The sequence below is a fragment of the Balaenoptera borealis genome, assembly GCF_965194805.1.
Source record: "Balaenoptera borealis genome assembly, chromosome: 19".
Lineage (NCBI taxonomy): Eukaryota > Metazoa > Chordata > Mammalia > Artiodactyla > Balaenopteridae > Balaenoptera > Balaenoptera borealis.
In genome coordinates, this window is record NC_138878.1 from 66,160,473 (window position 1) to 66,182,261 (window position 21,789).

At 53.7% G+C, this 21,789-nt stretch overlaps 2 protein-coding genes and 1 long non-coding RNA gene across 9 annotated transcripts in view; 1 reads left to right on the forward strand and 2 right to left on the reverse strand.

The window, feature by feature from the left end:
* PPP6R1 (protein phosphatase 6 regulatory subunit 1) overlaps positions 1 to 3,915 on the reverse strand; it is a gene marked incomplete at its 3' end in the record, with an annotated part of 25,171 nt that extends 21,256 nt beyond the window's left edge. Inside the window, exon 1 of the mRNA XM_082367901.1 lies at positions 3,407 to 3,915. The remainder of the gene's footprint in view (positions 1 to 3,406) is intronic.
* The window catches only part of LOC309616971, a 12,327-nt gene extending 1,106 nt beyond the window's left edge, over positions 1 to 11,221 (forward strand). Inside the window, exons 2-3 of the long non-coding RNA XR_014237690.1 lie at positions 940 to 1,144; positions 10,020 to 11,221. This is a non-coding gene — a long non-coding RNA (uncharacterized lncRNA). The remainder of the gene's footprint in view (positions 1 to 939; positions 1,145 to 10,019) is intronic.
* On the reverse strand, positions 6,813 to 21,157 carry HSPBP1 (HSPA (Hsp70) binding protein 1). Of its 7 annotated transcripts, none has more exons than XM_082368252.1 (8): positions 20,872 to 20,973; positions 20,245 to 20,542; positions 17,991 to 18,195; positions 16,045 to 16,269; positions 11,988 to 12,143; positions 11,799 to 11,895; positions 11,238 to 11,349; positions 6,813 to 7,282 (listed from the first exon to the last, which is right to left on the reverse strand). In XM_082368252.1, the coding sequence occupies exons 2-8, from the start codon at positions 20,446 to 20,448 to the stop codon at positions 7,208 to 7,210; spliced, it is 1,074 nt and encodes a 357-aa protein (XP_082224378.1). In that variant the 5' UTR covers positions 20,449 to 20,542; positions 20,872 to 20,973; the 3' UTR covers positions 6,813 to 7,207. The 7 variants fall into 7 exon arrangements, 6 of the variants coding, with proteins under 6 accessions (XP_082224378.1, XP_082224377.1, XP_082224382.1 ...); XM_082368251.1 differs by having other exon boundaries at positions 20,245 to 20,451; positions 20,872 to 20,972; XM_082368256.1 differs by lacking the exon at positions 20,872 to 20,973 and adding an exon at positions 21,012 to 21,157 and having other exon boundaries at positions 7,047 to 7,282; positions 20,245 to 20,451.
* Positions 21,158 to 21,789: the final 632 nt, after the last annotated feature.

Below are 21,789 nucleotides of genomic sequence, written 5' to 3' on the forward strand. Positions count from 1 at the left end.
ACTTCCTCCAGGAAGCCTCCCCTGACTGCGTTAGAGGCCTTCTCCACACTTGCACAGCTCCCGCGGTCACACTACAATGGCATCTGAGCGCTCTGCGACAGGACTTGCCTGTTCGGTCGCCTGCCTCCCGCAGCAAGATGCCAGTTTCCCGGGACCTAGCATAAGGCCAAGCCCACAGCTAGAGTTACTTCTTCTCTTCTTTAATTTATTTTATTTAAGTCTAGTTGATTTACAATGTTGTATTAATTTCTGCCGTACGGCAAAGTGACTCAGTTATACATACATACACATTCTGCTTCATATTCTTTCCCATTATGGTTTATCCCAGGATACTGAATATAGTTCCCTGTGTTATACAATAGGGCCTTGTGGTTTTAGAGATACTTCTTGAACTGATGAAAACTGGAGTCCAGAGGGGAAAGGTGACCTGCTATGGTCACTTGGCCATGGATCCTGAAAAAACATTGGGTGGGTGGGTGGGTGGGTTGGGGGGAGACCAGCAGATTCTCCTTTACTGGAAAGAAACAGTAGGTATCCCAACAAAACTAACTACCAAAAACACAAAAGTAAATGAAAGTACACAACTCAGAACACACAGCCGAGCTCACAGTAGCAAGAAAGCAAACAAGCCACAACGATACAACACCCAAGCAAGAAAGCAGAGTTCGTCCACTGCAGCACTATTGACAGCTGGGCTGGAAAACACCGTGCTGTGGGGGGCTGTCCTCTGCGCTGGAGGAGCTCGAGCACCCCCGGCCTCCACCCACGAGATGCCAGTAGCATCCCGAGCGGTAACAACTAAAAACGTCTCCCACCGGCAGTAAACGTCCCCTGGGGGATACCATCGCCCCACCCCCCCAGTCGAGAACCACTGCAATGGATAACCCCCAACTAAATAATAACGCTGGTGCACTTCCTGTGCCTTGCTTTCCGCTACAGGCTTCTACAAAGAGCACGCTGAACCCCCAGAACCACCCTACGCGGAGAGCACTGATGTCAGTGCCACTCTACACCCCACTGAAGTTTCTTCTTTACAACTCTGAAGCCCGTCCCACACCTGACAACACATCTTCCTTTCCAGAAACAGCCTGCCTTTCAGGCTGGTGGCACCGGTAACAACCGTGTCCTCAGCACTGACGTACAGGTATGTAAAACATCCAGCAAGAAAGACCCTGACCGGGTCACGTTCCAGGGCCTGGACAAGCAGCCCGACCACGGGGTTCCGCCCGCGCTCCCAGCACATCTGCACCGCAGGCGCGCAGGACTCCTGGGTTCCCACCTTCACACGTGTGCACGTGCTGTTCCTTCCACACGCAAGGCCCTGCTTCCCACTTTCCACCTGTCAACTCCTACTCATCCTTCCTAGACAGAACACGCCACCCGCTGAGCCGGTCCCGCCAGTCCCCCTGCTCCGCGGCCTCCACAACCCCCTGGGTTACCTCGGTCACTACACCAGCCACTGCGACCGTCCGGCTCCGCCTCTGCTTCCCCCGGGCAGGGCCTGGGCCGGCCCCACCCCCCACCCCCCCGTGCCCGCAGCCGGCCTCCCCTCACAGGAAGGGGACCGAGTGGAGGGGCGGGCGCTCCACGGATCTGGCTCCCTGGCCTCCTCGCAGCCCGAGACAGCCGGGCGGGGAGCCACGGTCGGGGCGAAGGGAGAGCCCCACTACCCGAGTTCCCCGAGCCCAGGGTGGGAGGCAGAGCCGAGTCTACGAAGCAGGCATCGGGAGGCAGAGAGAGGGAGGGCAAGGGGTGTCCTGGGGAAGGGTCCGAGGGGGCGTGGGCCAGAGGGGAAGAGAGTGGGGGTGGAAGCCCAGGGGCTTAGGGGGGTCAGAGGGGGAAGACACTGAAAAACTACAGGGGGCTCCCGTGGAATCACAGGTGAGGTGGGGGAGGCAGGACACGAGGTGAGGGAGGGGAATGTGGAAAAAAGAGACACTGAGGCAGGGGATGGGCCTGAGAGGGGAAGGAAGGGTGGTCTGGAGGGGGAGAGACTAGGAGACTTGGGGGGCTGATGGGGAGAGAGACAGGAGACTTGGGGGGCTGAGAGGGAGAGAGACAGGAGACTTGGGGGGCTGAGAGGGAGAGACACTAGGAGACTTGGGGGGCTGAGGGGGAGAGAGACAGGAGACTTGGGGGACTGAGGGGGAGAGAGACAGGAGACTTGGGGGGCTGAGGGGGAGGGAGACAGGAGACTTGGGGGGCTGAGAGGGAGAGAGACAGGAGACTTGGGGGGCTGAGAGGGAGAGAGACAGGAGACTTGGGGGGCTGAGGGGGAGAGAGACAGGAGACTAGAGGGGTTGAAGGGAAGACACTAGGAGACTAGGGGGGCTGAGAGAGACAGAAGACTTGGGGGGCTGAGAGGGAGAGAGACAGGAGACTTGGGGGGCTGAGAGGGAAAGAGACAGGAGACTTGGGGGGCTGAGAGGGAGAGAGACAGGAGACTTGGGGGGCTGAGAGGGAGAGAGACAGGAGACTTGGGGGGCTGAGAGGGAGAGAGACAGGAGACTTGGGGGGCTGAGAGGGAGAGAGACAGGAGACTTGGGGGGCTGAGGGGGAGAGAGACAGGAGACTTGGGGGGCTGAGAGGGAGAGAGACAGGAGACTTGGGGGACTGAGGGGGAGAGAGACAGGAGACTTGGGGGGCTGAGGGGGAGAGAGACAGGAGACTTGGGGGACTGAGGGGGAGAGAGACAGGAGACTTGGGGGGCTGAGGGGGAGAGAGACAGGAGACTTGGGGGGCTTAGAGGGAGAGAGACAGGAGACTTGGGGAGCTGAGGGGGAGAGAGACAGGAGACTTGGGGGGCTGAGGGGGAGAGAGACAGGAGACTTGGGGGGCTGAGAGGGAGAGAGACAGACTTGGGGGACTGAGGGGGAGAGAGAAAGGAGACTTGGGGGGCTGAGAGGGAGAGAGATAGGAGACTGGGGGGCTGAGAGGAAGAGACACTAGGAGACTTGGGGGGCTGAGAGGGAGAGAGACTAGGAGACTTGGGGGGCTGAGAGGGAGAGAGATAGGAGACTAGGGGGGCTGAAGGGGAGAGACTAAGAGACTTGGGGGGCTGGGGGGAGAGAGAGATAGAAGACTTGGGGGGCTGAAGGGGAGAGACTAAGAGACTTGGGGGGCTGGGGGAGAGAGACAGAAGACTTGGGGGGCTGAAGGGGAGAGACAGGAGACTTGGGGGCCTGGGGGAGAGAGACAGGAGACTAGGGCGGCTTGGGGGAGAGACTAGGAGACCTGGGACGCTGAAAGGGAGAGACCGGGGGTGGGGAACCCCCACGGACGAGGGACAGGGTCCGAAGGGAAAGGGGTGAAGAAACTCGAGGGATACCTGGGCGGGGCACTCGGGGGAGGGGAGGGTGACTCGGGTGCTTGGACTGCGGGGAGACTCCCGGTACGGCCCGCTCACCTGCGCGGGGGGGCGGCGGCTCCTCGCACTCGGGGCTCATCGGGGCGCCCCCCTCGCCCCGCCGCCGGCGGCTCCGGTCCCTCCTCAGGGAGCCGGTATGTGGGGGCGGGGGGCGGCGGCGGGGTCTCGCCCTGGCGCCGGGGCTCGCGCACGCGTCTCGGGCCTAGGAAGGGGGCCCTCGCGCGCCGAGTTCCAGAGTTTCAGGGGCTAGCGCCGGTCGGGCGGGGCGGGGGTCCGGGGCCCGCGGGCGAGGTGTCTGAGGGAGGTTGGCGGGGTCGCGAGGCCCGCGTAGGCCCTCAGCTGGGAAGTCGCCCCGGTTTCCCCGGCCCGGCGCGCCCCGCGGAAAAGCAAGGGCTGGTCACAGAAGGCGTCCTACTCCGCAGTCAGAAGAGGCCGCAGTGCTGAGCAACGGCTGACGGAAGCCGAGGCCCACTTCCTCCACCGCCCCCTTCCCCACACCGGCGAGACTCCCGGGCTTTGCAGTCGGCTTCAGGGCCTTAGATGCCCGGCTCCGTCCGCCACTATCCCACAATCCCCCGAGTACGGAGGCACGCAGGAAGCCCCGCCCTCCTGCCGCCGACTCGGTGCGCAGGTGTGCGGAGGCCACGCTCCCGAGCCCTACAGTGCGCATGCGCGCTGGGCCAGCTGCTGCGGACCACGCCCAGCTAGAATAACTCCGCCGCAGAAGTGCTTGCGCCGCTTTGTGCCAACGGTCTCTCCCTGAGTAAACCCAGGCAACCCAGTGCGCAGGCCCCATTGCACACTAGGGCATCGTTTCTCTGCGACTCCGTTCCAAAGGTCCACAGGAAATCCTGCTCCTGAATTTCTCTATCCCCTCGCTCCCTTTGGAAATCCACTTGCTCTTCTGTCTCCTCCAATCACATTCCTGCTTCGGCTCCAGGGTCGGCTCCTGAGCAATCCATCTCGGGTTTTCTCTCCAACCCCGGCCAAGAGTTTTTTGTCCCGCTGCGATCTTTCTCGAAGCCTTCCTCCTCTGTGCCTTGGGCTGACTTCAGTCCCACTTCTAGGCCTTTGCCCCGGCCGTGTCTTTACTGTTGCCAGCCGCTGCACAAGGTATCCTCTAACAACATCGACTGGAAGGGTTCTCCTAGACTTTGTATCCATGTTCTTTAAGGTCCCATCTTGCTCTGAGTCTCAGTCTCCTCAATTTTCATACCCCTCTCTTGCCATGTTACAGGCCTTCTGTAAGAATCAGCGCTGTAAGTGCGTGTAAGGACTCGGCATATTTTAATTTTTTTAACTCGCAGATTTACCTTTTACATTTCAGGGACATTTTTACTGAATCCTATTCTAGTTGTTCTCTATTTCAAGGATGTCATTATGCATTTGTGCTTAACATCTGTTAGCTTCTCTGTAATTGCTTTAATCTTTGTCATTTCTACCTGCATCTGCTGATTACCACGTCAGTAATTTCATTTTACAGCCGTGTCTCTTCTGTCCCTTGCTATTTCCAGTGTATTTGTTGCGTGTGATGTTCTTAGCTACTGCTGAGTGACAGGCAACCACAACCTATCATGCTCACAGCTTAGAGCTGCAGGTGTGAAGGTTGGTGAGGCTGGTTCTGTTCCTCATGTCTCTCATACTCTGGGCACCAATGGACATCCCAGGGCACCATCTCATAAGAAAAGACAGAGGCGCCTCAGATCAAGCCAAGCTGTGTTAGCATATTTCAAGTCTCAGGTTGCCTCACATGTGCCACCATCCATTGGTCAAAGCAAGTCACATGGTCAAGCCCAAAGTCATGGGGCAGGCACCTACGCCCCACCCAGCACGGGTGAGGAAATGTACTTCTCTCATGGAGGTGCAATGAGAGGGAGCAGATATTTGTTGAACCATCTAATTTATTAATTACCACAGTCCTCAATTTGTTTCCTTAGGTTTGCCGAGCTTACCTTCTCATCTTTGAGGTCTTGTTTAAAAATGTACACAGGTTACTACTGTTATACAGCTTGAAGCATTTGTGAGGCATTTCCTTCTGTTCCTTGAATCATCTTCTACATCAGCTTCTTTTGTCGTTTGCACAGCATTTTCCTTGCTTTTTCCCCAATACGATTGCATAGTTGCCACACTGTTTTAACGCATAAGCTTAGGAACTGAGGGGCAGGGGGTTGGCCATATTCAATCACCAAATGGAACCTGAGAAGCTGACAAAGTCCATCTCCAAGAACCTGGGAAGCTGCAGGGGCTTAGGACTGAAGTTGGGTCTCCACCTTGTCAGAACTCACAGGTCGACAATGCTGTTCTTTGTATTAGAATTGGAAGGAGCTTCTTAAAGTGTTTGGTGGGAACACTCATTCCCCATTGCTCACATTTCCACATGGAGAAACTTCTATTGCTATACCTTTCCTGGCCTCTCCACCCCTTCCAGAGGCTGAGGGATGATTCACCGGATTGGAGAGGCATCAGGCTCAGCACTCCAGCTTCCCTCCTCTTGGAGCCAGCTTGCCCAGTGTTCTGACCTGCTGCCTGCACCCGAGGGGAAGGACTGCACTTGCCCAGTACTGCCTATGACCAGACAGACAACCACATCCAACGCTGGGTGAAGTGGCAACAAGACCAATGCCGCTTTCTCGAATCTGCTCTAAAAGTGATACAGGTTATATGTTATTTCCAATTCTCGGATCCTGTAGCTACCTTTCGATTTATCCTGAACTTGGGAAGGGGAGTGAAAAAATAACCATTCCCTCCCGTACAAGTAAATTCCACAGGAGAGGAATTAGTCTGGCATTAAATGGGTCTAGGAAACCAGGATACAGGGAGGAGGGGCACAGCTTTGGAATTGGCCCAGGTCTAAATTTTGGCCATGAACTTGGCCACGGATCAACCACCCTGGGCTCAGCTTCCTCGTCTCAAATATACCACCGGTCAGGATTCTTGGTTGTAAAGGAAAGCTCCTTTGACTAAACTGAAAAGGAATTTATTAAAGGAGGCGAGGCAGTTTCCCTCTGTCCCCGCTCGCCCCCCAGTCTCGGAGAAGGCTGGAGAAAAGGCTTAGCGCTTTCCTGTTGGGACAAAGCCCACACCCAACCACGGCCTGCCCCAGGCACCCAGAGTGACCACTAGCCCTGGCGCGGGCAGTACAGCGGGACCTCCAGCACGTGCTCCCGCCTTCTCCGGCCGCGGCTCAAGAGCGGGCGCACGGTGAGCTCTGATTGGCGGAGCTGAAGCCACGTGATGCCCGCCCTCCACCCCCACCCCCCGACGCACGTCCTGCCGGGGAAAAAACTTGGCTTCCCCCTTAGGCTCAGCAGCGCGGGTGTCTAACGTAGAGATTCCTCAAACAGAGGAGTAGTTACAGAGACGGTGGGGGCCAAAGAGGAGGAGTATCCCACACATTCCTTCTCCAGAGAGGCCAGGAGGATGAAAGAAGACAATGGCTCTGGACTTTAGATAGCAACACTTTTATTATTCCCAGGTTCCGCCCGCTGCTGTTCCCTCCATGGCTCCCCACGTCCCCTAAGATCGTGCCCCTCCTCCCCAACCAAGGCACTCTCCAGGGGAGGTGACAAAGGTGGCAGTGAAGGAGGTGGTGGAGGAGAAACACCTTTACTGGAAGACCAGTGTGGACACGAGAAGGGGGAATGGAGTGAGAGTGCGCGAGAGGTGGGGTCCAAGGAGCCAGTGCCTTTTTCAGCGCCCCTCCTGAGGGCTGAGAAGAGACGGGCTGACACGCCCCGGCACCAACAAGGCCCTGCTCTCCTTTGGGAGAGGGCCTCGTGGGTGAGGGGGAGTCAGGAGGCCTGGGGTTCCCACAAAGAGAGGAAGAGAAGCCACCGGGTTTCACCGATCCATGATGTCGTCCGTCGGGGTGGAGAAACAGGTCTGTAGCAACTTTTCGCAGAACTCCAGCTCCTCCTGGATTGGGGTGTGAGATTGGGAGCCCTGAGTGCAGAGGCCACCCCCTGCCTTCACCAGCTTTGCCCGCAGAAACGGCTCCTCTTCCCTCCCACCCACCACCCCAGAAGCTTCCTGTCTCACCCCACTGGTCTGTCCTCACATCAGCCCCCTCCAGCTTTTCCTAACTCCCAGAAATGACCAACCTCGATTAATCCCTACTTAAAACCCCTTCCATGGATACAAACTCCAGAGACCAAGAAAGAAGCACTGATAGATTGGACCACATAAACATAAAAGGTATCTGCATAGCAAAAAGATGCAGAAACAAAAGTGAAAGAAAAACAACAATTTGGGGTGAAAAATATTTGCAACTCATCACAAACGGCTAACATGCTTTATACTTCAAGAGCTTTAATGGGGGCTTCCCTGGTGACGCAGTGGTTAAGAATCCGCCTGCCGGGCTTCCATGGTGGTGCGGTGGTTGGGAGTCTGCCTGCCAGTGCAGGGGACACGGGTTCGGGCCCTGGTCTGGGAGGATCCCGCATGCCGCGGAGCGGCTGGGCCCGTGAGCCACAATTGCTGAACCTGCGCGTCTGGAGCCTGTGCTCCGCAACAAGACAGGCCGCGATAATGAGAGGCCCACGCACCGCGATGAAGAGTGGCCCCCACTTGCCGCAACTAGAGAAAGCCCTCGCACAGAAATGAAGACCCAACACAGCCATAGATAAATAAATAAATAAATAAAAATAAAAATTAAAAAAGAATCCGCCTGCCAATGCAGGGGACACGGGTTCGAGCCCTGGTCCGGGAACATCCCACATGCCGCGGAGCAACTAAGCCCATGTGCCACAACTACTGAGACTGCGCTCTAGAGCCCGTGAGCCACAACTACTGAAGCCCGCGCGCCTAGAGCCGGTGCTCTGCAACAAGAGAAACCACCGCAATGAGGAGCCCGCGCACCGCAACAGAGAGTAGCCCCCGCTCGCTCCAACTAGAGAAAAAGCCCGCAGGCAGCAACGAAGACCCAACGCAGCCAAAAATAAATAAATAAATAAATAAATTTTTTTAAAAAATAGAGCTTTACTGAATCAGTTGCAAAACCACCACTCATTAGATAAATGGGCGAAGGATATGAATGAGTAGTTCACAGAAAAAGGAAAAAGATGCCCAACTTCGCTCACGGGAAAAATGCAAACATAAATTGGACTGGAATACTGCTTTTCACCAATAAGCTTGAAGAAAGGTCAAATGGCTTGAGGAAAAAGCTTGAAGAAAGGTCAAATGTCTTGAGGCACCCTATCCCGGCCAGCATGTGGGAAAGTTGAGCACCCTCATGGCTGCAGTGTCGACTGGTTCAACTTCTATGGAGAACAACTTGGCAACAGCTAAGGACATGGCGCTTAAACCCTGTAACTTCATCTTTAACCTACCTTAACCCAGCCTTCCCCTTTCTAGAAATTGTTCTATAGACATACTCCTAAAGTTACATGTGTAAAAGGTTATTCTTTTAGCAGAGTTGATAGTAGTGAAAGAGTGGAAACACACTCCAAGAGGATAGAGCCATAGGCACCAACAGGAAACACACTCGTGGAGATGTTATGAAAGGGAATACGGCAAGAGCAGAATAGTGGTCAGAAGAGGCTGAATTTACACAAAATGAAGAGAGGAAGAGGAAGAGAATTGATATGTACATTTCCTTGTATGTGCACAGACGATCTTAGGAAGGCCACAGGAAGAACTGGGTAGATAGGAATGGGGTAGGAGGGAGACTTTTCACTGTTTATCCTCTCGTGCATCTTGAATTCTGAACCACATGACTATGGGGCCTATTCAAAAAGCACCAATTAATTTAACTCTACACAGGGCCCACAAAAATACCTACAAAAGAGGACTGGCTAAATCATGATGTAGTCACTTTAGAGAATACTATGCAATTATAATATTGAATTACACTGAAATTAAAGCACACCTCTATTTACATATCTGGAAAGAGTTCTAAGACAGACACATAGGGGAGAAAGAAGGCCATGTGAAAACAGAGGCAGAAATCGGAGTGACAGATGTATCCATAAGCCAAGGAACGTCAAGGACTGCCAGCAACTACTCGAAGCTGGAAGAGACAAGGAAAGATTCTTCCCTAGAACCTTCAGAGGGAGCATGGTCTTGCTGACACCTTGACTTCAGACTTCTGTTCCCCAGAACTGTGAGAGAATACATTTCTGTGTTAAGCCACCCAGTGTGTGGTACTCTGTTACAGCAGCTCTAGGAAACAAATGCACCACCTTACCTAAAATATCACATCCCACCATTCTCTAACCCCTCACGGGTTTAATTTTTCCTCACTGTAGTTCTAACTTTCTCATGTCATATTATACACAACAGTATATGTTAAATTATATACAGATACATATTACACGTGTGTGTATAGATAGATAGATATGTATGTATCTGTAAATATATATTTGTGTGTATGTTTGTCTACATTTTTATCTGTTACCCTATGAGCCCCATGAGAACCAAGGCTGTATCCCTTTGCTCCTCACCAAATCTCCAGTGCTCAGGTTGGGACCTGGCACATGGGTGACCTGCCCCTGATGGAAAAATGAAGGTTTCCACAGCTGTATACATATGTAAAACTTCTCACATTGCACACTTTCAATATAGGTAAATTATACCTCAATAAAGCTGTTAAAATTTGTTTTGAAAACAAAAAAAATGGCATGTTGGCCGATTCACACGAGGCTTCCCTCACCAGGTTGGTCTCATGGTCTGGTACCAGGATCTGGCACACCAGAGGCTCAGGGAACAAACACATGGATGCATCAAGCAAGGACGGCTAAAACCACAGGCCGGACGAGGGCCAGGCCTTCCCCTGCCCCCCACGGGCACAAATCTCCACGGGTTCCCGTGACAAGGTCAGGGGGCGAGCACCTGGGGGCGGGCACTGTGCCTCTCCCAGTCACCCCCGCTCCTCACACCCAGTGCCCAGCACCCTTCTGTAAACACCTGATGGTGTCCACAGAGGAATGATCTCAGCAGAATGGAAGTCCCAAGAAGCTGGCACGTTTGCTGTGTCCAGCTCTGCTGAAGCACCAGCGTCTGGGCGGTACTATAATGGCTGGATAAATTACTTAAGTAAAGTTAACTAAATCACTTAATCCTTTAAATAATTAAATAACTACTGAATATGTAATTAGTTGCTCTTTATCACTTATTTGTTACTTATCTATTTAAATATCTGAGTTGTTATTTATCACTTGTTACTCAATATCTATATAATTAGTATCTAATGAGTTATTTGTTATCACTTGTTACTTATCTATTTAACTATTTAGTGAATTATTTATTGTTATTTATCACTTGTTACCCTTTATCTAATTAAATAGCTAATGAATTATTTATCACATATTAGTTACCTATTTAATCAAATATTTAATTTGTTGCTATTTATCATTTACTTATTTATCAATCTAACAAATACTTAAATATTTGAATGATATGATATAAACAACAATATTAAATAATTTGGATAATAATTAGATGAGTTTGGGGGAATTCCCTGGCGGTCCAGCGGTTAGGACTCCAAGCTTCCACTGCAGGGGTTACAGGTTCCATCCCTGCTTGGGGAACTAAGATCCCGCAAGCTGTGAGTCATGGCCAAAAAAAAAAAAAAAAAAAAAAAAATTAAATGAATTCGTTAACTCTTTAACTCTCAAAACCCCGAGCTTCTGCTTCTCCTTGCAATCCCCCCAGTGCTAACACAGCACGAGGCACATGGGAGGGGGGGCAATAAATGTTTGCTGAATGATGACTAGAGAAACACATGAATTGCAAAGAGGATGTAAACAAAAGCGTGGGCGAAGAGACCACAGAGACGCAGAAGGCAGGCACCAGGCTGGCCCCTCCCGCAAAACACGGGCGGGTCCCCCGGGCCAGCGCCCCCGCCCCCACCCCCCACCCCCGTCAGCAGTACCTGGTACTCCTCGTGCTGCTGCAGCAGCTGGCACCGGTGCCGCAGAAGCTCCTCCAGGCCCAGCTCGGGCTCCCGGCACTCCCGCACACCCTGGGGGAAGTCCGTCACCAAGCTGCGGGCACAGGAGAGCAGTCCTTGGGACCTGGCTCTGCACAGCACCCCGAACCACGGGAGCCTGGGCAAGCCGCTCCCCCACACTGGGCCTCAGTTTCCCCACCTGCACCGTGGACTTCACTCCTGTCCCCGCCCCGCCCCAGGGACTTTGTGCACTCAGCACGGTGCCTGGCCTGGAGCCGCCTCCACACGTGAGAGCTGCTGCCTGCCTGTCCAGCTTCTCCGTTCCGTCGTGTTTTAAGACTCCAATCTGCTTGTACTTTGTGTGGGGGATGGGGGAGTATGAGTGTAAGAAAGACTCTCCCCCTCCTCCCCAGGCCGCTGCGGCAGCCCCCAAAGGTGAGGAACCTGAGGCTCAGGGAGGGCCAGCGCCGTGGTTCCCGCTCCTCTCTGACCCTAAACCCTTTAGCCCCCATGGAGGGCCAGTCCTTTTGGGCCCCAGCGCACCTGCACAGGGCTCCAAGCACGTGCTCATGGAAGGGGCTGTGTTCTGTCCGGACGAGGGCCACCAGCTGCTGGACCATGCCCATGGAGCACAGGGTCCCTGGGGAAGGGCCACGGGGTCAGAGGGGCAGTCCCTTCCCCCGTGCACTCCCCGCCAGGAACCATCCCAGCTCCCTGCCCTGGCCACCCCACCTTTGTGTTCAGGGTGGCCCACCAGCAGGTTCTGCAGCAGGAACGCCGACTTGACCTTGAGCTTTTGCACCTGCTGCTGCATGGCCCGCATCAACACAGAGAAGCCGTCCAGGCGGAGGAACTGCAGCAGCCCAGCCTCCTGCTCCCGGACCAGGCCTGGGGAGGGGGGAAGGCGGGGCCTTGAGGTGACAGTCACCACTGCCACCATTATCGTCACCATTATCTCACCATCACCATCATCACCACCATCATTACTGTCACCACCCACCATCATCACCACCAATATCATCATCATTACCATCATCACCACTACCATCACCACCATAAACACCACACTCATCATCATCACCATCATCACCATGACCATCACCATCCCCAGTAATCACCATCAGCATCATCACCATTATCACCACCCACCATCATCATTACCATCACCACCATCATCACCAGTATCATCATTACCATCATTACCACTACCATCACCACCATAAACACCACAGTCATTACCATCAAGACCATCACCCTCATCACCATCACCAATATCACCATCAGTATCATCACCATCATCACCCACCACCATCACCATGATCATCATCACCCACCATCATCACCACTACCATCACCACCACCACCATCATCACCCACCACCATCACCATGATCATCATCACCCACCATCATCACCACTACCATCACCACCATAAACACCACAATCATCACCATCAAGACCATCACCTTCATCACCATCATCATCACCAATATCGTCATCAGTATCATCACCATCCTTATCATCACCATCCTCATCATCATCGATTTCTATGGGCCCATGCTTTGCAAGCATTACCTTTAAATATTTTTAATTTAGGGACTTCCCTGGTGGTACAGTGGTTAAGAATCTGCCTGCCAATGCAGGGGACACGGGTTCGAGCCCTGGTCCAGGAAGATCCCACATGCCACGGAGCAACTAAGCCCATGCACCACAACTACTGAGCCTGTGCTCTAGAGCCCGCGAGCCACAACTACTGAGCCCGTGTGCCACAACTACTGAAACCCACACGCCTAGAGCCCGTGCTCCACAACAAGAGAAACCACCTCAACGAGAAGCCCGCACACCGCAACGAAGAGTAGCCCCCGCTCGCCGCAACTAGAGAAAGCCTGCACGCAGCAATGAAGACCCAAGGCAGCCAAAAACAAATAAATAAATAAGTAAATTTATTTTAAAAAAAAAAAGAGCAGAGTACTTTAAAAAAAAATTATTTTTAATTGCGATATAATTCCACAGTCTGTACAATTTACCTTTTTAAAGTATACAATTCAGTGGTTTTTAGTATATTCACAAGGTTGGCTTACCATAACTATCTAACTCCAGAATATTTTCATCACTCCCAAAAGAAGCCCCATACCTGTTAGCGGTCCCTCCCCCAACTGGCAACCACTAATCCGCTTTCCATATCTATGAATTTGCCTCTTCCGGACATTTCATATAAATGGAATCAAACACTATGTGGTCTTCTGTGGTTGGCTTCTTTCACTCAGCATGTTTTCTAGGCTCGTCCAGGTTACAGCATGAATCAATATTTCATTCCTTTTAATGGTTGAATAGTGTCCCATTGTATGAATAAGCCACGTTTTTTTAATCCATCCATCCATTGATGGGAACATTATCTCTTTTTAATCCTCAAAACCACCCTAGGAGGTGAGTGCTCTAGGAATCCCATTTTACTGATGAGGAAATTAAGACCCAGAGAGCCAGACTACTTCGTGAGGGTGACAGGCACCGTGGAAGGCCTCTGAGTATGACAGAATCAGCCTGAGGGGTGGAACTCCAAGGAGGCGCCCACTTGGGCAGGGTCTAGGCCAGGATAGATGGGAGCCCCCAGAAACCCGTGGCCAGTAAATCCCTGACATGTGGCAAGTGCCACTGAGGACCTGAGTTGTTAATCTCATTTGAGTTTATTATTTCAGTTTAGGGTAAAAAAGTGAAGCAGCGGTACAGCATGTTCCCATTAAGCACAACTTCGTCCCCTCACTAGAACCACACTCCACACTGACCGCTGAAAATACAGCCTGAGGTGAGATGTGCTTTACATGTAGGAGGTACACCGGGTTTCACAGACGTAGAGTGAAAAAAAAAAGATGTAAAATATCTCATTAATACTCCACATAATGATGGGCTGAAATGATAATAATTTGGATATATGGGGTTAAACAAAACATTACTCAATTTAAAAAATAAAAAAAAGGACAGGCGGATGGTGAGGGGAAGACATGACGACCCTCCACGTCCGCTCGGCAGCCCACTGGCTCTGCCTTCACGACGTGTCCAGGGGCAACCACTTCCCTTCACTCCAGGGCCTCGCCACTGGGCAGAGCTGACACGTGGGTACAGGTCATTCTGTGTCGTGGGGGCAGCAACCCTGGCCTGAGCCCACCAGGTGCCAGTGGCCTGGAGATGCATCTCCCCGGGGGCTCCCCCACCCACCTCCTCCGCAGCTCTCACACACTCCTCCAGCTGGCCTTCTCCTGGTCTCGGGCCGGAGGGTGAACCTCTGTGAGCCTCTATGCAGCGGGCGGCAGGAGCAGTCAGGAGACCGACCAAGCAAAGGGCTCGTAGCACCAGGGCTGGCCTGTCCTAAGCACTTTCCAAATGGTAGCGGCCACACGATGGCATACCCTGCAGCTGTGCCCACCCCCCTAAAAAAGAAGACAGATGCCACTGAATTGTACACTTTAAAATAGTTATGTGAATTTTACATCAGTTTTTAAAAATATAAAAGGCCTCGGGCTTCCCTGTTGGCGCAGTGGTTAAGAATCCGCCTGCCAATGCAGGGGACACGGGTTTGAGCCCTGGTCCAGGAAGATCCCACATGCCGCGGAGCGACTAAGCCTGTGCGCCACAACTACTGAGCCTGCGCTCTAGAGCCCGCGAGCCACAACTACTGAAGCCTGAGCACCTAGAGCCCGTGCCCTGCCACAAGAGAAGCCACCGCAATGAGAAGCCTGCGCACCGCATGGAAGAGCAGCCCCCGCTCGCCGCAACTAGAGAAAGCCTGCGCGCAGCAACGAAGACCCAACGCAGCCAAAAATAAAAATAAATAAAATAAATAAATTTTTAAAATAAATAAATAAAAATAAAAGGCCTCAGCCGTAAGAAAAAAATGAAATTTTGTCATTTGCAACAACATGGATGGACTTGGAGGTATTATGCTGTGAAATAAGTCAGACAGAGAAAGACAAATATGGTATGTTATCACTTATATGTGGAATCTAAAAAATAAAACAAACTATTGAGGGACTTCCCTGGTGGCGCAGTGGTTAAGACTCTGCGCTCCCCATGCAGGGGGCCTGGGTTCGATCCCTGGTCAGGGAACTAGAGCCCACACGCATGCTGCAACTAAGAGTTCGCATGCCACAACTAAGACCCGGTACAACCAAATAAATAAATAAAATACTTTTTAAAAAATAAAATAAAATAAAACAAATTATTGAATATAACAAAAAAGAAGCAGACTCACAGATGTAGAGAACAAACTAGTGGTTACCAGTGAGGAGAGGGAAGCGGGGAGGGACAAGACAGGGGTGGGTTTTAAGAGGTACCAAAAAAGAGGAAAAAAAAAAAAAAAGATAAAGGGCGTTGAATTGATAGCTCCTGTAGCTCCTGCCTGGCGTCCTGGATTGCATTTTCTGGGAGAAGCCGGCTGCCCGGCTTGAGTTGTGATGACGCTCAAGCAGCCCCCGAGAGGACCCCCCCGAGAGGACCCCCCCATGACAAGGGGTGATCGGGGCCCCAAATGTCAACAGTGCCAAGACTGAGAGCCCTGAGGGGCCTAAGAGCACTCAAGCTGGGCCTCGTCCCGTGTTGTGAGGCTCTGGCTCTCTGACCAGCGGCGGGCGTGGCAAGCTCACCGCTCTCTGTTCCCAGCAGCCAGCAGAGCCCCGGCAGGTACTGGGGATAAACGAACACACGAGGCCCCTCTCCCTCTGCCCCGAAGCAGATCCGGAAGCTGGCACCGGCCCTAGGGACCCGAGCCCCTCCCCGGCAGCCCCCGGGACACTCACAGGAGATGGCGAAGAGGGCCTTGACGCGCACGGCGTCGCGGGGGTCCCGGTCCAGCAGGCGCAGCAGCTTGCGCAGTGCGCCAAGGCCCAGCACCTGCTCCTGGATGGCTGCCACGTTCTGGCTGCACGTGCCGATGAGCTGCGCCGCCCGCCACCGCAGCCCCGCGGGCCCCGCCTCCAGGTAGCGGCCCACCAGCAGGTGCATGCCGGACAGCTGGCAGAAGTCTGTGTGGAGAGAGGGGAGCAGACGGGCCAGGGGTGATGGGCTGAGCTGTGTCCCCCCGGATTTACATTGAAGCCTGAACCCCCAGGGCCTCAAAATATGTCTCTATCTGGAGACAGGGCTTTAAAGAGCTGATTGAAGTGAAACGGTGTCATGGGATGGGGCCCTAATCCAATATGACTGGGGGCCTTATAAAAAAGAGGAGATTAGGACACAGACATGCACAGAGGGAAGACCACATGAGGACAGAGGAAGAAGGCCCCCATACACAAGCCAAGGAGAGGGGCCTCAGACGAAATCAACCCTTGGACTTCCAGCCTCCAGAACTGTGAGAGAAGAGATTTCTGTTGTTTAAGTCCCCTGTCTGTGGTGCTTTGTTACGGCAGCCCAACTGGACAAATACACCAGGTGAGGCTGAGGGGAGCCTGCCTCCAAGGGCTGGCTCTCTCTAAGCACCCAACTGGGGGTCTGTCCAAGGCCAGTGTGTCTCAACAATGTCAGCATTGGAGGGTCAGGGTCCCAGGCTCCAGACCACTAAATTCCAGCTCTGACCCCCAGTCTTTGTGACAATCAGAACATCCCCTGTGGGAGAAGAACACAACACACTAGAAGTCCGCAAACTATAGCTTACCACCTGTTTCCTGTATTGGTGAGCTTGGCGGTTCTTCAAAAAGTTAAATACAGAGTCACCCTGTGACAACTCTTACATATATATCTAAAAGCATCGAAAGCAGAAACTTGAACACATGCTTGTACACCAGTGTTTACAGCAGCGTTATTTACTATAACCAAAGGGGGAAGTGACCCAAATGCCCGTCAACTGATGAACGAATAAGCAACATGTAGCCCATCCACACACTGGCGTCTCGGTCAGCCACAAAAAGTAAGAAAGTTCTGATACAGCTACGACATGGAAGAGCCTTGAAAACATCACCTTCAGTGAAGGAAGCCAGTCACAAAAGGTGACATATTCTACTATTCCATGTACCTAAAATGTCCGGAACAGACAAATCCACACCATCAACGACCACACCACACCCCTCCAAGTGGAAGTGACCACTCATCCTTCTATTGGCTTCTCGGCATTTAAAATAAAACCCACAGCGCCAGCCTTGGCCCGTGAGCCCCTGTATGCCCAGTGTCACTTCCTAGCCCTCGCCCCTCACTCACCCTGCTGGCTTCACTGCTGTTCCCACACAGGCCAGGCAAGTTCCCACCTCAGGGCCTTTGCCCTGGTCATTCCCTCTGCCTGGAATGCTTTTTCCAGAGCCAATCCCATGACTCACGCCCTCACTTCAGGTCTCTGATCAAATGTCACTCCTCGGGCAGGCCTTCTCTGACTACCGCATCCAGGACCACCTCCTGTCTCTTACTCTAGGGAGTGGCAATGGACTCCCAGCAGACTAGGGTGAAATGGTCAGTCTCAGAGCATCAGGGAGGTGGTGGACTGAACCTGGCGCCATCGCTGCTCCTGATGGCAAGCGGACCAAGCAGGGAGGGACAGGGCAGTCTCACCTGGGGCCTGAGTCGGAGCCAGACTGGAGGGGTGAGGCTGGGAGGCTGGGAGGAGGCTGGCTGTGTGGTCCCTGAGACAAAGGACAAGGGCTGGGCTGCAGCAGGACCCAGGGCTGAGGAGGAGGAGGCAAGAGACAGAAGGGAGACCGGAAGGCAGAGGGACAGGGCCCTGGAGGCTGGGGGCAGGCTGGAGCGGGCCCGGCGGTACCTGCAGCGTTGTCCATGTTCTCGCACAGGTCGGCCAGCAGCTCCAGGGCCCCCTCGCGCTCTTGCTGGTCAGCAGCCAGTTCAGCCTCACCAGCTGAGGGGGGCGTGGGCTGGGACAGCACTCGGAGGCAGTTCTTCATCTGCTCCACCTCTTCCCGCTGGCCCCGGAAGGCAGCCGACATGGCCTCCTGCAGCCACTGGCGCCTCTGGGGGGTGAGGCGGAGCGGGAGGGCGGGGGAAAGAAGCAAACCTCATCAATAATCAACTCAAGAATAACAGTCATTAGTAATAACAGCCAGGGCTTCCCTGGTGGTGCAGTGGTTGAGAATCCGCCTGCCAATGCAGGGCACACGGGTTCGAGCCCTGGTCTGGGAAGATCCCACATGCCGCGGAGCAACTGGGCCCGTGAGCCACAACTGCTGAGCCTGCGCGTCTGGAGCCTGTGCTCTGCAACAAGAGAGGCCGCGACAGTGAGAGGCCCGCGCACTGCGATGAAGAGTGGCCCCCGTTTGCCACAACTAGAGAAAGCCCTCGCACAGAAACGAAGACCCAACACAGCCAAAAATAAAATAAATAAATAAATTAAAATAAAAAATAAAAATAAAAAAAATAATAATAATAACAGCCAACATCTGAGAGCTGAGTGTCCTTCAATCAACACACACCTACCGGGCACCTTCTCTACTGACAGACTCTTTTCTAGGCGCTAGATCTATGGAGAGACTGGCTGTGTGGCGTGAGAGAAAACGAGGGGTCAGGGACACCTAGGTTTTTGTCCTGAACAACTAGAAGGAGGTGGGGAAGACTGCAAGAGAAGCAGCTGCGGAGTGAGAGGAGTAGAGATTAGAGCTCATTTCTGAACTTGTTAAGTTTGAGGGATCCATGACACACCCGAGGCCAAATGTTGAGTACGCTGCCTGAAGTTCAGGGAGGAGGTCCAGCCTTGATCTCAACCTCGAGGATTTCTCAACCTCGACTCTGCTGACACTTTGAGCTGGATTGTCCTGCGGTGGGGGTCGTCCTGTGCACCGTAGGATGTAGAGCAACATCCCTGGCTTCCACCCACCAGACGCCAGTAGCACTGCCCCCACCTCCCACCCCCCCAACCCCACCAATTTGCGACAACAAGAAATGTTTCCACCCATTGCCAAACGTGGTTAAAACTGCCCCCCCAGGAGAGCACCACTGGCCTAGAGATATAAATTTGAGAATCATCAGAGGAAAACGTCAACATGAGATCACACAGGAAGTGAGGGTAGAAGAGACAGTCCTGGTGTGCTCCATGGTTAAGAGGCTGGGGAATGAGGACGAACCAACAGAGGAGACGGGGAAGAAGAGCCAGTGAGCGGGATGAAAAGCAGAAAACCATGTTGTTCCAGGTGCCAAATGAAGAAAGAACTCAAGGGGAGGGGGTAGTAATCAAATGCTGCTAGTAGGTCAAATAAGATAAGCGCTGAAAACTGGCCGCTGGTTTTTTGTTTTTTTGGCCAGGCTCCGTGGTCACTGTCCTGGATAAATTTGGGCAAGATGTTAATCTTTCTGTGCCTGTTGCCTACCTCATGGTCCTAGAGGTTCAATGACATCATGGATGTAACTGAATTAGCACCATATTTTGTATACTGTACTTGTCATCGCCAACTAAACATCATGTATAACAAATATTGCTATTAATCTCCGAAACAACCTTCCATGGTTAAGGATTACTGTTATTCCCACTTCACAGATGACAAAATGGAGGCACGGAAAAGTGCGACTTGCCCAAGGTCACATAGTCAGCCATCCACAAAGCCTTAAGTCAAACCTAAGCGGTCTGTCCACAGAGCCTGTGTTCTTAATGAGAATATCCTGCTGCCTTCAGGAGCACGACCTATGTGCCAGGTGCTGTGTTGAGCCCTACTTCAACTGGAACCTCAGAACTACCCTGTGAAGTACCACTGTTATTCTTGTCATCAACATCAACTTGCTACTAAAGAACCCGACGCTCAGAAACATGAAGTGATATACCCAAGGTCACACAGCTGTATGATGCTGAATCCACGTCTGTCTGGCTCTGGAGAGCCCTTGCTTTTTCTTTTTAGCATAAGACTCTCTGCCTCCCAGCACAGTGCGGGGATCCAGGGATCTGACCTTCAGTCTGCAATAACCCTATCGAGCACAAATACAGTCTACTATGCCTTCACAGCGGGACTCCCGCCCCTCCCCAGATATCTGTCCCCTCGTCCCTCACCCCAGCTCCTTGGGTCCCCACCCTTTACCTCCTCACTCATGGGTTCTGGAGGGGGGTCTGGCTCTTCAGAGCCCGCCGTGATGGCCATCTGCAGCAGGCCTTGGAGGTTTCGCGGTGGCGGGGGATTGCCGGAGCCGCCCGCGGAGGAGCCGCTGCCCCCTGACGAGCAACCCTGGGAGGCTGGGGGCAGCGCCAGGGGAAGGCGACTGCTCCCGGAGCCTTGGTTCGCCATGGGCTGTTTTCAAAGAAGGGAAGAATGTGTTGGGGTAGGGGATGGTCCCCGCTGAGGTAGCTCTGGCGTCCTGGCAGGTCGATTCCTGGGGGGTCTGCTGATAAGGTGGCGTTTTAGAGGAGCTCCGCGGCCCCCCATGACCCCAAACCACTCTGCCCACACCCCCTTTAACCACAGCCCTCTTTTCTTCCCTCATACCAACAGGACCCTTCCCCAAAGTCACAAGTCCCTCCTTCCTCCCTAGCAACAGGTCCCACCCACTGTCCCTAGCAACCCCCTCCTCCATTTCCACTGCCGTCCTTCCCGTCTCTTAGCAACCCCACTGCCCAGCCTTCAGAGCAACAAGCCCTCCCTGTGGTCTTCTTAGCAACAAGTCTCCTCCCTCCTCTCCGAAGAGGGGAGCCTGAGCGGGGCGGACCTCACCTTCCCGGGCCTCGTGTCGCCGCCGCTACTAAAGACAAACCCGCCCGCACCTGACTATGCTGGGCGCCGCCATATTTACCGGAAATACTCACGGTCTCGCCCGGAAGTTCCCGGCGCAGCCACCCAACTAAGGGCCGTACCTGGGCGTGAGGCTAGTTCTCCCGGTTCTTAAGTCCTTCCCACCTGGCGGGACACTTCCCTCGGCCCGGCCCCTCACCTAGGCCACGCCCCTCGCGCTCACGCTCTTGCGTAAGCCCCGCGCCCTGCCCGGATCCCGCCCCTAATGAGCCCCTCCTCCTCATTGCAAGCTCCACCCTGCCCTAGTGTAGGCCCCGCCCCCGGTCTGGCTCCGCCTTGGCTAGACCCCGTCCACACCCACGCAGCCTGTCCCAGTTCTAAACTCTGCCCCTCGCCGCCACTTAAGGCTCCGCCCCTGTTCTAGGCCTTTCGCCCTCTCCCAGCTAAACCCCGCCCCCGTGCCCGTGTACCGCCGCTCCCCGGTAAGCCCCGCCCTCTTCCTGGCCCCGCCCCACCCCGTGGTTGCCTGTAGCGAGGGTCCCCGCACCCTCGGGGTGTTTTCCCCTGCACCTGGGCCCCGATTCCGTCTTTTACTGGAGCCCTGGGTTCTCACCACTAATACCTGACCCAGGCAGAGTTTGGCCTGTCCCACCCCCTTCTTGGCCTCAATTTCCCCTTTCGTCATAGGAGGCTGCCTGTTACCCCCACCTGCAGCACCTGTGCGGACCTCTCTTATCCTCCAGCGTCTCCCTCGTGGAATCTTCCCTGAGTCCTGCCAGGTGCAAAGGAGGTGATTCTTGAAGCCGGGCAAGGTGGTTTAGGCGGCTCGAGGCCTCCCTGCACCAGATTTGGGGCTCAGGTCTGGGAATGTGCCTGGTCTTTGGAGGTGTTTGCTTTGGG

Coding starts and splice junctions, on each gene's coding strand:
- HSPBP1 (XM_082368252.1), bottom strand. CDS start 20,448: ATGGCGAACCAAGGCTCCGGGAGCAGTCGCCTTCCCCTGGCGCTGCCC. Junction 16,270..17,990: donor GAACATGGACAACGCTGCAG/GTACCGCCGGGC, acceptor CTCTCCACACAG/ACTTCTGCCAGCTGTCCGGC. Junction 11,896..11,987: donor GGGCCACCCTGAACACAAAG/GTGGGGTGGCCA, acceptor GCCCTTCCCCAG/GGACCCTGTGCTCCATGGGC.